At 36.6% G+C, this 15,926-nt stretch overlaps 1 protein-coding gene across 2 annotated transcripts; it reads right to left on the bottom strand.

The window, feature by feature from the left end:
• Positions 1-259: 259 nt before the first annotated feature.
• LOC148008636 (pentatricopeptide repeat-containing protein At5g27110-like) lies at positions 260-15,158 on the bottom strand. Of its 2 annotated transcripts, none has more exons than XM_087674135.1 (4): positions 11,938-15,158; positions 11,728-11,821; positions 11,353-11,505; positions 260-665 (listed from the first exon to the last, which is right to left on the bottom strand). In XM_087674135.1, the coding sequence occupies exon 1, from the start codon at positions 15,098-15,100 to the stop codon at positions 12,479-12,481; it is 2,622 nt and encodes an 873-aa protein (XP_087530261.1). In that variant the 5' UTR covers positions 15,101-15,158; the 3' UTR covers positions 260-665; positions 11,353-11,505; positions 11,728-11,821; positions 11,938-12,478. The 2 variants fall into 2 exon arrangements, with proteins under 2 accessions (XP_087530261.1, XP_087530260.1); XM_087674134.1 differs by lacking the exon at positions 260-665 and adding an exon at positions 4,775-9,217.
• Between the last annotated feature and the right edge of the window lie 768 nt (positions 15,159-15,926).

A 15,926-nucleotide genomic window follows, 5' to 3' on the forward strand; every position in this document is an offset into this window, starting at 1 on the left:
AGTTATAAAAGAAGCCAATAATATATACATGCATCATAAACAACTCAAGAATAATACTTACAACAATTGATGTCAATATCCATATTAGTGTATTAAATGAATCCATAACAAATGTTGATTACCAAGTTTTAAACTTATTTCTTAAGAGTGAAAATTTCTTAGACATTTTGAGTAGGTGTTTTATAAGTTACTAAAACGCATAGGTATGAAATGAGTTTTCTAAGATTATGAAATGGATTTCTTAGCAACTATGGCTTAGTGAAAGATGGATAAGGGTATGTAACTTAAGTGGAGAACTCTTAACCATAATATATACAATGTACAATTGAATAGGGATCTCATTTTTGTGTTTGCAACTTTGAAGCTTCCACTCTTCTTCCTTCTTGTCTATCTTCTTGCACACCATTGCTTAAGAGTATGTGAGTATGTGTATATGAGAACTCGAGTGACAAACTTGCAAGAGTGAAACTCATCTTCTTCTCTTGCTTTCCTTCTCTTTTTCCTCTCTTGCTTTCATAATTTGAAGAGTAAAACATAAAGTTAGAGGTTGAAGGAAAGGAAAAACATGAGTCAAAGTGAAGGATCATTAGGGAAGCTCTTCTCTAAACTTTTGTTCTCCCTTTTCTTCTTTGTATTCTTCTCTCAACCATTGGAGCTACACAAACCTTACCAAATTTGAAAATTTTAAGAATGTGAATCAAAGCACACCAAATGGATCATAAGCCTACCAATGAGCCTTCAAATGCATGCAAACTAAATGGTTTAGAGCTAGAGAGCAAGCCAACCAAGTGAGAGATATTTGAATCAATTGCAAGTCAAACTCTTAGAAGAATAAGAATCTCCATCCAAAGTCTCATTTTAAGCTCTTATTGAGACCAACAAGATAAATATATCACTATGCACGATACATGCTTTGTAGAATGGCTATAAGATGACAATACCAAAGTATATTTGCAATGTAGAAAAGAAAGCAAAGTCAATCTTGGCACACACTACTTCAATAAACAACACAAACAAGACAAGAATCATTACTATGTTGAAGCTAATATACTATGTTGCAAATAAAAACACATTAGTGTCTTTTCAAAAACTTTGTAACTTGAAAATATCTTTGAATTTTTCAAATATGTGGAGTACAAAGTATTCTTCATACAAAAGTTGATATATACATTTTGGTAATATGAAGTTTAATGTTGGAAATGCAAATGGCATCCATTAAAATCTTTGTACATGTCATTAATATTGGATGCAAGCACAAATAGAGGATTGAAATACATTTGATGATATACTATATATATATATATATATATATATTGATGCCTCAATAACTCACTTACAAAAAAATAATCTCCTTTAGAGAATATACAATTTGGATGCACATTGATCATTACAAATCCATGCAACCAAATAGCATTCATATAGACAAGTCATGGGAAGACCTATTATCTTCATGTCTAGTATTTTGACAACTTGAAAATATAACAAGATAATAAATTGGTACAAATAAGCTAAGATTATTTTGTATTCATATAATGCTGATAATTTCAAATGATTAATTTTCTAAAGTTTCAAAAATAATGAATATCTAACATCCATTGGAGGTGTTATATATGCAACTATATCAAATCTCAAGTATTGAAATTTTTTGGCCCAAGCATGTTTTCAAAGATACTACATATTTATCTAAGTTTTTGGAATGCTCTAAAAAATATACTTAAAAATGGTTGATAAGGATAACTACACACATAGATATATATTAATATAAAAGCCATTTTCTAAATATATAAAGAGAAAGATGATAAATCTTCTTTAAAAAAGGATTTGGAAGACTTGAGGATAGGATGATATTGAGCTAATACTTTTGTGCAAGCTTTTTTAGTAGTGCTAACAATTGGGACCTATGCAATTGCCACTTTGAGACCATCTAGACCATCATTGGGACAATTGAGAAGATCTTGTCGCTTGGATGAGCATGTTAGCATTTAATATTAATGCTCGACGATTTTGTTAATCTTGGCATTTATTGTTATTGTCAATGTTTATTTTAACATTAATGTTAATGCCACTTAACATCAACATTAACTTTTAATGTTGTTAATATTAGCATCTATTGTTAATGTGTATTTTGCCATTAATGTTGACAATTTTAATCTTAACGTTTATTATTATTATTAATGTTCATTTTAACATTAATGTTAATATCAATTAACATCAATGCCAATGCTAATGCTAACACTAACGCTCTAGTGCTAGCGTGCTAGTGCTACTGCTACTGCTACTGTTAATGTTAATGTTAACATCTATTGTTAATGTGTATTTTGCCATTAATGTTCATATCAACATCACCACATGTTAATGCCATTACCTAATCTTTTCCATTATTAATAGAAGCTTGCGCGGCCTTTCTCCTACATCTGTCATGTCGAGGCTACAAGGGCTACTTTCCATCCATCTCGTAGCTAGTGGCTAAATGAGAAGATTAAAAGACTAAACTCAACAGTCACACAACCTCCTCCTACATTCCATCAATGTATCGCAAAAAAGTGTCAAAATAATGAAATCGTATATGCAATTTGCATCTATGTCAATCTACAAGTGTATATATAATTTGCATATATGCATAATTTGTGTATATATACGTTAATAGTATATACAAGCAAATACATATATGAAGCTAGTATTACAAAGATATATGCATATATTATATAATAATAATAATATTCATCAATAATGTAGATAAATAAATTGCAAATAATACATCTAAATAATTTATTAGTAAATTATATAAATAATTTATCAATAATATATATAAACAATTCATCAACAATTTGTATAGTAAATTATCAACAATATGTTAATATAAATAAATAAATCATTAACAATTCATCAATAATATATATAAATATATCAATAATAATATATGTAAATAGTTTGTTAATAATTCATCATTAAATATATTAATACTTCATTGATATTGATAATATAAATAATAAACATTTATATATTATTAAACATTAACATATTATTCTATATCATTATTAATAATCATATAATACTATATAATATATAATTTTAATATATTATATATTATATATAATGATTACATATATTAAATATATAATAATATAGATTTATATTAATTATATATATATATATATATATATATATATATATATATATATATATAGTACATAATAATTAGTATTTATCATTTTATTTGCATAGGTAAAACTTTTACCTCACTATAATGTCATTTTATTTGCATGGCATGAAAAGGAGACATGGTTATAAGCTCCTTTGCAAAAATAACTTTGTTCTCCTAAATGATCTGGTGTCTTAGGAGTGACACCTCTATAGCTTGGCTTTTATCATCACCTTCTTATCTTCTTTCTATGATTGCTCCTTACAAGATAACTTCAACTATCATCTCTCATTATGTGCAAGCCATCTCTATAACATGTACATGGAGTTGTTTTTTCTCCTTGGCATGACAATATTTTAGGATACTATTATATAATTCTTTCAAGAATTCTTAAAAATGGTAATGAATAATCATTTGATTATAACACATACAAGACCTAATTGAAGCCCTCATCAAGGACTACTTTTTATAAACCAACATGTTGTCGCTTCCACCCAATAACTTTTGTTCAAAAGATAGATTATGTCAAGGCATGATAATAGTGCATGGAGAAGAAATACTTGCAATAGGGTTATTTTATGAGTCTTTATGACAACACAAAATGTGCACTCCAACATTGTGTGAAAGTGTATTTAGCATGGTAAGTGTGAAGTGGTACTTTTGAGCATCTTATTAGTCTTTATGACTTAACAATGTGATTAATGGTGTATGTGTACTCTATCAACATTGTGTGAAAGTAGGCGCAACATGATAGATATGAAGTGGTTTACAATACTACAAGAACTTTAAAGTTCTCTCTCTCTCTCTCTCTCTCTCTCTCTCTCTCTCTCTCTCTCTCTCTCTGGCTGTGCGATTTTGAAAATTTTAAACATCTAATCAATATATTATGGGTAAGTCTTTAGTTCATGCATTACTAGATATAGCCTATATAATTGTGCATATGTAACATGTGTATATATGCGCATATATGTGTGATCATGTGTCTATACATACGTATACATTGTGTATGTGTGTGTTTTCAAAGTGAGAGATGCTTAAAAGAAGTCTACTATTTGTACAAGAATTGGCCTAGGTATAATGTGTCTATATTTTATCTACATTCAAACAAGAACATACTGAGAGAATTTCTATTATTGGTGGAAACAATGCTTTTAATACACCCTTAGAGGGGCACAAAATCAATAAACAAATGGACTCAACTAGCTATCAATCATATTGCCACATAAGACATGTATCAAGATATGTAGGTACGCCTTAACAGAGCATTGCAATGGATTTTATTTTTGAGCTTCCTAAGACACCTATAGAAAATAATGGAAGATGGACTATCATTTGCAAGTGTAGCAAACATGCCCATTTCATTCCAATGAGGAAGAAAATAAAGATTGATCATATAGCATAATTGTTTTTGCAAGACATCTTTAAGTATCATGATATGCTAGAGTCGATCATTAGTGATCAAGTCCCTTGAATGACCAATTTATTTTATAAGGGTTTGTTTGAGAAAATGGATACTACGCTGAAATTCTCATAATCCTTCCATCCACAAACAAATAGTCTAAGGAATCAAATTCCATAGTGTTAGATCTTTGGAGCTTCTATGTTTCAAACCACAAGACACCAAGAAGGTACCATCTATCTTGCAAACAAAGAATAAAATGTTTGAGGCTAATCGTTATGTGGAAAACTTAGATGCAGCCTATGAAAATATAAAGTATGCACTTCAGAGATCACAAGAAAAGCAAAAGAAGGCAATTGATCACAATAGACATGCTTTGCAATTTGCAAAGGGCAATTATATATTGCTACGTTTTAAAATAGCAAGGTTGAAAAAGTTTAAAGAAAGATAGATGGTATCCAAAGTTAAGTATAAGATACTATGGACCCTTTTAAGTACTAGAGAATATCAACGATGTGGCATATTGGTTGAAATTACCTTCACATTGCGAATATGCAACACCTTTCATTACAATTTGTTTAGGCCTTTACATGGTGATGTGCCAAAGGATGTATATGTTGAAATTCAACCTTAGGTTGAGATGGATGAGATCTTAGTACTCGAGCAAATCTTGGCACATAAGGAAAGAAAGGTCAAAGGTAAAGTTCCCAAAATATATTTGGTAAATTTTCAAAATTATTCACTAATACATGTAAAATGAATAGAAGATAAAGACTTTGCATACCATCTTCAATTGTTGCAACTTCACCTAGATACCTTTCGGGTAATGCTCAAGGGACATACAGTACTTCGACTCCTTCAATTGTGGACAACTCTCGTATATAGTGGATCTCGAACATATTTACATGCATCCAAGGTATTGCGATGATTGTATGATTGCCATGCAGTCACTACTCAATGTACTAGTCACTCTGAAATGTATGCAAATGAGTATGGTTGTTACCATGGCTTTAAGACTACTTTTGCATCAATTTGGGGTCAATTCATGATCAGTTGGGCATAAGCTTTTGCCTTAGTTTTGAGATCGAATTCAAATCAATTTTAAGTCAATTTTTTATATGTTTGAGAACCGTTTATGATCACTTTTGGGATCAGTTTTGCATCAGTTTTTTGAATCGACTACTAAGCAATTTTTGCAATTAATTTGTGATTAGTTTCGAGTCACATATGCAATAGTCTGTGATCAATTCTCAAATCAACAAGTGAACAATTTATAATCAATTTATGCTCAATTTTCAATTGTTTACAACTAGTTTCATAGACATCAACATGTTAGTAAATGCCATTGATAGTTTTCGCCATGGCTTATATTAATAATATGCTTTACTATGGTTGTGAAGCCAAAGCAGTTGAGAAATATAATAAATGAATGTATCTAATGGATTTCTAGCAAGAGTTTGCTCGGTTTTCAATTATTTACAACTAGTTTCATAGACATCAACATGTTAATAAATGCCATTAATAGTTTCAACTATGGTTTAGGTTAATAATATGCTTTACTATGGTTGTGAAGCCAGAGCAATTGAGAAACATGATAAACATGCATCCAATGGATTTCTAACAAGAGTTTTCAACTATTTCTTAATATTATCTTATGTTTATGCTGGTTGAAAATTTTCAGTAAGTTTTGAGACATATAGCATGGTTAGACAATATAGCCAAGGTTGTGACTGTAATGCCTTATGGAAATTCTAATGCAATATGCTTTTTCTTTTGTACAATGCAATGCAATCGAGGATGATCTCATGGATTTCAAGGGGAAGGTCTATCATGCGAGCGTTTAATTAAGTTATTAATCAAATATGCAAGATTGTTTAGCAAATGTGATGCACATGGTAATTATTTCATGGTAACATGCTAAGGATCCCAAGGATACAATAGGTGTCAAAGACAAAGTTGTAATAAGTCATGCCAACTAGGCTTTGAAGATCAATTGTTATCAATTTTAACCCTATGACAATTGTTTGGCCAATAAATGTCGATAGTGACACAAGGGACTAGCATTAATTCATTAATTAATATCAATCTGAGGGTCAATTGAGGTTGGAAATCACTCCAAGTTACAAATGGCCTAGCTAATTTAATTGTGGATGGACACATTCAATTTTGGGCAAGGTTAAAAGGATTGAAATTGATTCATAATTATTTAATTTTAAAAATTGAGTTAATAACTGAATAATGCTAAAAATGAATTTAAAATGCTGCCACTTGGCAAAATTACCCATGCAAACTAAGAAAAAGTTTCTTTGGGCTCGATCTCAATTATTCAATTAGTTTGGAGGCTATGGGAGAGCGAGAGGAAGTTGTTCGTCTGATTTTCCTACTGTGCAGACATTCAAGAGACTACCAATTGTTGTAGGAGACCCGAGTAATGTAGATGACAATCTTTATGATACCTACATATGTAGATAACACCATTTAATGCAAGCGACATCAACCGCGAGCACTTAAGTGCGGTACATGACAGCACTTTGAGCTTATCAAAGCAAACAACGATCAATTTTAACCATTTTCCATATGAAAATCAAGAATCTCTTTCGTCTCTGGCATTCTCTCGCCTTCTCCAAGCAATTCAAGATCACAATATTTCTCAACCATTTGTAGAATATCTCAATCATATGTAGTGGACAGTAGAGAAAATTCTATTCTAAACCCTAAATTTCTACGGAAATTAGATTTTAGCAACCACCTCAAAACCTATGCCATCAAAAGAACGCATCATACATTGAAACCAATACCTGCGATTTGTTATATTGTTAGGGATGTCAAATACCCAACCATCCATTGTAAAATTGGGGCAGTATTTGGCCAGTTGGGATCCAATTAGAGCAAGTCTTAGGAGAAAATCAAGGGGCAAATTGCCCATTTGTTTATTGGTTGTTCAATCAGCAAGACACTTTTAGATTAGCCACGAAGATTGTGAAATCTTGGCTTGTTATCAATCCATTGGCAATTAAAGTTAAAGAAATACCGAAAGGGGTGCTAATTTTGGAACCAATAGGGTATCCAATGTCCAAGATTATGAAGGTAAATTGTGCATTTTAAATTATGTTCAGTTGCTAATTGTTGTAATTAAGCGCTTGTTCAAGAAATTACCACCCTCTCCAAGAAGGAAGGTTGATTCCATGGGCTACTCCTAGGGGTAATATCTATACTATGATCTTCAGGCCTTTCAAGCAATAGTTACCCTAGAAATTAACCAAGAGAAGTAATCAACATAAATTTTCAAACATGATATGATCCCTCTTTAACTTAGACATTTTCAGCATGTTGTCCATGATTCGTGCCTTGTCCAAGATAAAGCATTGCATTTCCTTCTTCGCCATGTGAATGTGGATCATGAGAGGCATCATTACTACTTGATTGCATCCCACTGTATGAAGACATCTTGATATAATTTCTCAGCTGACCACAAAGATTAGCACTAGTACAAAGCTTTGGCTTGCAATCAGCTACCTCCGATCCACCAAATCAAAAGATTTAATGTATCCCGGCAATGGAACCATGGAACCAGCCTTCCTTCTTGGAATGGGTCGTGATAACCTTATTTAAGAGTTAATTACAACAATAAATAAATGCACATAAAATGAAATACACACTTTACCATAAGATTCTTGGACAATAGACACCCTATTGGCCCCAAAATTGGCGCCCCTTACGGTATTTCTTTAGCTTTCATTCAATTGGAAGAAGTACAACTCCAGATTCTTCAATCCCCTCTTGCTAACCAATTGTTTATTGCTGTCATAAATTACCAACAAGCCTTTTGGGTCATTTGCCCCTTGATTCACCCAGGACTTCTTCTCCAATTTAACCCTTGGCTGGCCAAATGCTGCCCCAAATCAATTTAGGATGGGATGGCTCCTGAAATCCCTAGATAATCTTCAATTATCAGCTCTACTGATTTCAGTCTCTTGAGCCTTCAATCTCTTGCACAGATCCCAAGGTGGCTGCTAAACCCTAATTTCCGTTGTAAATTAGGATTTACTGCAGAAATTACAAATCATCCCACCAAAAATACCCGAAATCTCCTCCAAATGACTGAGCATTGCTGAGAATGGCTGAGATAGGCTGAAGGAGATGAGAGAATGCTGTAAAGAGAGAATTTTGAGATTTGTCATGAAAAACTGATCAAAATCAACTGCTACCCTGCTGTACCAGCCCCAAATGGATGCACCAACAACAATAGGAGCATCAGAGACTGTGATCTTCATTAAAGAACCGGTCAATTGACCACTTTCAACGATATGTTTGCAAAATTGTCAAATATAGGCATACACTCTTGGCAGATGGTGCCTAGCTCAACTTACTCTTTGATGAAGTGAAAGTGAACTGATGATCAGGTTACCAACTAGAGCAATGACACTCACGTTGTCGCAATAGAGGACAACTAATGAAGCACATGGAAAGTGAAGAGCTCCCAATAATCCCTTCAAGTGGACAACCTTTGTGGTGCCATCAAAGAGGGGCCGATACTCTACCTGGATTGTGGAAGCAACCATCGTCTCCTACTTTTGGCTTGATCAAGAAATGGGAGTCCTGCCCAAAGAGAAGATGTAGCCTCCATGAGAGTGCCAAGTGGTGGGATCTCCAACCCAGTCCGAAACAATGTACTCCTGCAAAAGTAAATCATGACCATATGTCAAACCATAAGAAAAGGTACATCAAACATACCTCAACACATGCATGCAAGCAATCCAATGTGACATTTTATGTGTGACTTATAGCCTAAAGATCTATGTTTGTTGTCAAGGTACTATTGATGTTGGCGTTAACCCTGCTTGCAATTGCTTGGACCTAATGAGCAAGGATTAGCAATAAATGCAAGTTGTTTGGTCAGTCAATGCGCAATCAGACTTGAAAAACGGTAGTCGAACGCAGCAAGCAGCACCAGAAGCAAGTGGAACAGGCCCTTATACCATGTCACAAAATTGTGTAGCAATGGAAGCAAAGAGACTGCTATAATAGACTGCAAGAACACAAAGAACAAAAAAAAAAAATTTGCAAGAACACGAGAACTCAAGGAGAATATTCTCGTAAAATGGAATCCATATATCAAAGCATCAAGGGTCAAGAACAGAACAAAGGCTCTGGCACTAAGTCTAAGTCACTGATAGGATGGCCAGTCGGCCAGTAAAACTAGTGCCCAAAAATATGGGTCAGCTAGCTACAAAATACTGTCACATAAAATCAGAAATGTGACTGACTGCACAGACTCATACACCCATGAGATGTACTCTACTCACAGCAGGCAGCCTCAGGAAGTGATCAACTGCCGTAATCGCAGACAGAATTCCAGACAAAATGAATCCAGCAGTATGCAGTAGGGCAGCCTGTATAGTGCAGAAAATGCAGGGTAAGGCAGTTCCAGTCGATGGTAGATGGAAGGGCAGCATTGGGCAGTTGGATGCAGCAAATGCAGCAGTTTTCTGCTCAAACAGATAGGGCAGCAATTGATACATTGACATCAGCAATTGCACGATTGAAACAGACAATTTACACAGCCCTTGCAGTAGGCAACAGCTATTGGATGCTCTAGGATGTATGTAGACTGGTCGTGATCAGCAAATGCAGGCTGAAGGCAGGGCTGATCAGTTTGCCAAGGCTGGAGGCAGGCTGGATAGCACCGCAACAATCAAAGTTTGGAGGTTTGCTTATGGGAAACAAAAACTTTGTGGCATTTTGAGTTTTGGGGCTGTTTAAAATGAGCTAAGTGAGGTTTAATGTTTAATACATGTGTTTTAGCTTGACAGTCTCCTTGGAGGAAGAGAGTATGAAAGGGAGTATGAACACTTGCAAAAGTTCTTGAAGGTACTATTAAAACGTCAGCACTAGAAACAGACATAAAAAACACACCAGCAGCTGCTGCATACAAAAAGACAGGCATGTGAAAACGACATCTCATGCCTGGTGTTCAAGGTCAATGCCAACAATCAACAATGTACAGTTGAACACAGAGCTGACATGGCCAAAATATCGATACTTGACGAGTCATAAACTAAAAACAAGTCAACAGCTCCACAATGACTTATCAAAACAGAAGGTCAACATGATGCATAGGCAAACCAGGTCAAACAGTTTAAACAGAGCTCACCAATGCGAATGCAGGCACCAAGCAAACAATGTGACTGATGGCAATGACATACGCATGCAACATGACACGTGAGCTCAACATCAACAACTAGCTGGGCGGAAGTTTTCCAGCATCAGGCAGCTGGTTTTCAGCCTGCATTTTCCATCTTCTGAAGCCATTTTGCAACTGCAGACATTTTGCTGATTGGCCTGCATTTCAACCAAATTTGCTACTGTTTTCAACTGATTTGTTAACGATTTGCTGGTACAGATATTTTACTGTTTTTGCAGCCATTTTTTAACTTTGTTTCACAGATCTACTCTCCAGCAGTTTGCATTTTTCCAGCTTGATTTGGACACACTCAAAGAAAGGGTCACTAAAGTAAGCACCTCTGGACTTCCTACGATGCCTGAAATTCTACCTATCATCTTCTTGCAAATTACTTGAGCATTTGTCAATCTGTAAAGCACGACCAAACACTCCTTGGATCCAAAATTTCTTTCCAATAGGTAATCCTGATTTAAACATATCCACTCTTGAAATCTGGAAACTGTACACGTCTACATTTCAAATGTAATCCTTATAGGACCGAGTATTCACACACACTCCAAAAAAACACCACCTTTCTTTTGTGCGAAAGATTATTGGAGAACACAGAGGAAAAGAATCAGGTCTTACAAATTTCCTTTCGGTAGCTCATTCACATCTCGCATGTTTTCCCCCTGTTGTTTGGCACTGACTCTGTAAGGTGGCTGCTTTAATAGAGAGTTTCCAGAAATCAACTCCATCTGTAGTCTTCTTTTTCTGGCGGTCATTTCTGTTGTAAAGAATCTGCAAAACAATATTTGGAGTGTTTTTCTTTTCATGTCAAAATTCAAGTGCAAAAAACAAACTTTTCTTGGAACCAAAGTACAAAAACAAACTTTTTCATTACTACAAAATTTGAACAATGTTCAAATCTAGTTCCACAATTCTGCCTCTACTATTAAATTGTTAGAAGTGAGATCTAAGGGGTTGTATGAATAGAAAAAAAGAAGGCTTGTAGGAATATACTGGCATATTCTGGAGCCCACTGGTCTCACGTGTCTCCTTCCAATTAAGAATAACAACCCGAGCTGTATTATACGGCAGAAACTTGTAGAAAGCTCTGATATATTAAGAGACGATACCAGGGTGTTATACTTCATAAACACAACTTGTGAAAATTTACCATCGTGCTGTTTGAAGAACTTTATAAATTTATGTTTTGAGGTGCTCTCGCACCTTTGGTCGCAGATTGCAGAGACACTAGAGATTCTGATGCTGTTGACTGCAGAAAGAATGTGAGAGATACTCCTCTGCACCCAGATTGATGGTTGTATCCTGCTGACATCTCTGTTCTAGAGCACTTGCAGTGCTACAGAGTGGCTGCCTTTTGTCTCAAATATGTGTTGTTAACAAGGATCAACCGAATATTTCCAAATTAGCAGCAAAGCTATAGGACTATGGTTGGTTCAACTTGGAGTTCGCCAATGTCAACACAAGTGACACCAAATGCATGTTACTTCATCAATCCTGGGGCTGGAATGAAGAGGTGGCATCATATGAAGGATACGGTGTCTTCATCTCTCAATTGCACACAACCATCATCTCCATCCGATTTATAAATCAGTCCAATCTATCGTGCACATCTAAGCAGCCTGGAGAACATCCCCCCCTATGAACTTGGGGATTGGTTGAAAAACCCAAGGAAAGTCTTGCCAGACTTCTTACCTCCACACAGTTCATTTGTCACACTCAGGGCTCTCATGACTTTATCCTCTTGCTAAGCACCAGTACAGATGATTGACATCTGTAAATACCCAGTCGCACAATCAGGGTCTAGTTCAACAGCTTGACTATAGCATTTCCTTCCCAGATCCATATTGCAATGCAGCCTACAGGCGGTAAGCAAGGATGTCCACCCTATGATGTCCGGGGAAACAGGCAGGCTTTCAAGAATCTCCTTTGCTTTGTTCAGATTGCCAGTTCGCCCTAAAATGTCAACTGTACAGTTAAAGTGCTCTATACTCGGCACAATGCCTTGGTTGATTGACATGTGTGAAAAAAACATATGCTCTTGATATCCATGCCCAGCCTGACGATATGCATCAAGCACACTACTGAAAACTTTATCATCTGGCATCACACTCTGCTGCCTCATGTCACTGAGACATTGCCTTATCCCTTGACAATTGCCATAGAGAGCATAGCCCGCAATCATTGCACTCCATGAAGCAACATCTGGATTTGTCAACATTTTGAACTCCTCTTCAGCGTCTTCAAGGCTTCCAGATCTGGCATACATATCAACTAGGGCACTCCCAATAGTCAGATCCACATTAATGCCACTGCTAATGATCCTTTTGTGTATCAACCTCCCTTTGACTATGGAACCAGATATACCACAGGCTTTCAGAGCGCATAGAAAAGTCACTCTGTCTGACAGAGTGCTATCTTGTCCCATTTCGTCAAAAAGTTCTAAAGCACCCAGAGCATGCTCATGTTCTACATACCCTGCAATCATTGTATTCCATGTCACCACATCTCGGTATGATAATTTATCAAACACTTTACGAGCTTCTTCTAGACTACTACACTTGTTGTACATGTCAAGAATAGTATTTCCAACTACTGCATCCAATTCAAGTCCACTATTGACAACTAAATTATGTATAAATCTGCCTTCCTCTATGTCTCCTAATCTTGTACAAGCTTTCAAGACAGATGAATATACAATTATGCTAGGTTTTAAGCCATCCTTCTGCATTCTCTTAAACAATTCAAGAGCATGGAGGCTCTGGCCTTGCTCTGCACAGCCATCGATTAGAGCACCCCAAGACGACAATGTTCTGTGCTGCATTTTCTCAAACACTTTATGTGCTTCCCATAGACAACAACATTTTGCATACATGTCAACAAGAGAGCTACCAACAATCTCATTTACCTCTTGCCCAGTTTTAAGTATCTGATGGTGTATCATCATGCCTTGCCTAATTGCCTTTATGCTGCCACAAGCATGCAATGCACAAGAGAATATTAACTCATTTGCTTGTTGCCCCTTCTCCTGCATCACCTCAAACAAATAGAGAGCAGGATAAAAGTAGCCTGAATGGGCATAACCTGCAATGATTGACCCCCAAGAAACCTCATCCGGACCAGCAAATGAGTCAAACACAACACGTGCATCATCTAAACTACCACATTTGCTATACATGTCAATCAAAGTGTTTCGAATATATAGATCTGATTCAAGTCCAGTTTGAATAATGTGATCATGGATCAATCTGCCATGGCTTAAGGCATTGATATTAGTGCATGCTTTTACGATGATAGAGTAGGTGAACTTGCTTGGCCTTAGCTCCTTACAAAGGATTTCCCCAACAAGTTCTAGAGCAGGAAAACCACACTCATGAGTTGCATATCCTGCAAGCATTGCATGCAATGACACTAAACTTCGGCTTGGCAATGAATCAAACAATTGCCGAGCCTCATCAAGCCTTCCACAATTCCCATACATAAGAATGAGGCTACCTAATAAAATATCATTTGATTCAAGCTCACATCGGATGATCATGTCATGTATCAACTTGCCCTCACATAGACCTCTTATGCTAGCACATGCTTTCAGAACACAGGAAAATATGGCTGTGTCTGGAGTTGTGCCCTCATTTTGCATTTCTAGAAACAGCTTGAGGGCAGTAAGCCCGTGGCCCTGTTGGATATAGCCTGCAATCATTGCACCCCACAAAACCACATCACGGTCTGCAGTTCTACTGAACACCTGATGTGCATCTTCCAAACTCCCACACTTTGCATACGTGTGGACAAGAGTACTTCCGACGACAACATTGGCTTCCATGCTGCTCATGATAAATTGGCCATGTATAAACTTTGCATGCTTCAAGGCTTTAACTTCGCTGCATGCTTTCAAGCAGGACAAAAGCACAGATTTGTTAGGAATGGTGCCATTTGCCTGCATCTGCAGAAACATATCAAGGGCCAGCTCGTTTTCCCCGAGGAGGGAGTGCACTGCGATAATAGTGTGCCAGGCGTTGACGCTCGGCTTGTCAATGCTGCAGAAAACCAAGGTTGCTTCCAACAAGCTCCCACAAAGGGCAAACACATGGATGAGGTAATCAGCCAAGGGATTCGAAAGACAAAAACCTGTGCTAATCGTGAGCCTGTGAGCTGCACGGGCTCCTGCAAGATCTCTGGCTTTACCAACTGCTTGGAGGAGGAGGTAGAGGGCACCACTTGAGATGGGCTGCCCAGCATGGTGGGATATGTAGATGGAGTGAGCTGCATCTGTCGAATTATGAGAGCTCCGGGTGAATCCACACAGGGTGCCGAGGAGAACCTTACAACGTCCGGAGCAGCCTGCCGAAGCACGGGACAGTTTGTGCATGGTCCACCCGGAACATGCTTGCTCTCTCTCTCCCTCTCCCTCTCCCTCTCCCTCCCTCTCTCTCATATATGCGTACTAAGAGAAGCTTCTCATAGAGCCAATCTTTGTTTTTACACGTGCACCTAATGAAGGTTTATTATTTATCTTTTGAATTAAAAATATCTTATCGTTTTACTTGTTCACAATTAAATTAGGCTAATGTCATCCCCACCCCACAAAGACATCTCCAACCTCCACTTCTCCAATCACACTCATGGACTCGATAAGCTCCTTAGATGCCTCTTAGCAGATTATCATGTTGATTTTGCATTTTATCACATGCAAAAACCCTCCAATTTGTATCATAGTAGTGCATGTGTTTTTTCGTAGAGCAAGAGACCCTTTGTAACATATAAAGCTTCACTTCGTGGCATGCTCGCCTACTGCAATTCGTGCCTTCAGTCCATTAACTGCTTTGCTCACGACATGCTCGCTTGTTGCGATTCATGCCTACACTGATTGCTTTAGAATTGTTGTGATCCGTGCCTTTGTTGATTGTTTTGCGATTTGTAGTTTATAATGTCCATAAATACCTTTGCAATTCATAGTTTTTGTAGTAATAGTTAAAGTTATGCATTGTTTGGGTTAGTCCAAATTGTAGTTGCCGTCGGTCAATGCTTGTAGTCACTTGCAATTGGAGCTGAAGTACCAACGTGCTTCATTACCTTGTTTCCCAATCTCTTGGCACTTGGATTCAAGTGTAAAGCTAGAGGATGCCAACCATGATCTCCAAGCACATTGATAGCCTTAGCAACCATTGAAATAGTGTTAATATGCAATGTGCTAA

The sequence above is a fragment of the Lygodium microphyllum genome, unplaced genomic scaffold, assembly GCF_053477565.2.
Source record: "Lygodium microphyllum isolate KBCC unplaced genomic scaffold, Lygodium_microphyllum_v1.1.10 scaffold_104, whole genome shotgun sequence".
Lineage (NCBI taxonomy): Eukaryota > Viridiplantae > Streptophyta > Polypodiopsida > Schizaeales > Lygodiaceae > Lygodium > Lygodium microphyllum.

What these genes read in the sequence shown, in the direction of transcription:
- LOC148008636 (XM_087674135.1), bottom strand. Translation starts at nt 15,100, where the DNA reads ATGCACAAACTGTCCCGTGCTTCGGCAGGCTGCTCCGGACGTTGTAAG.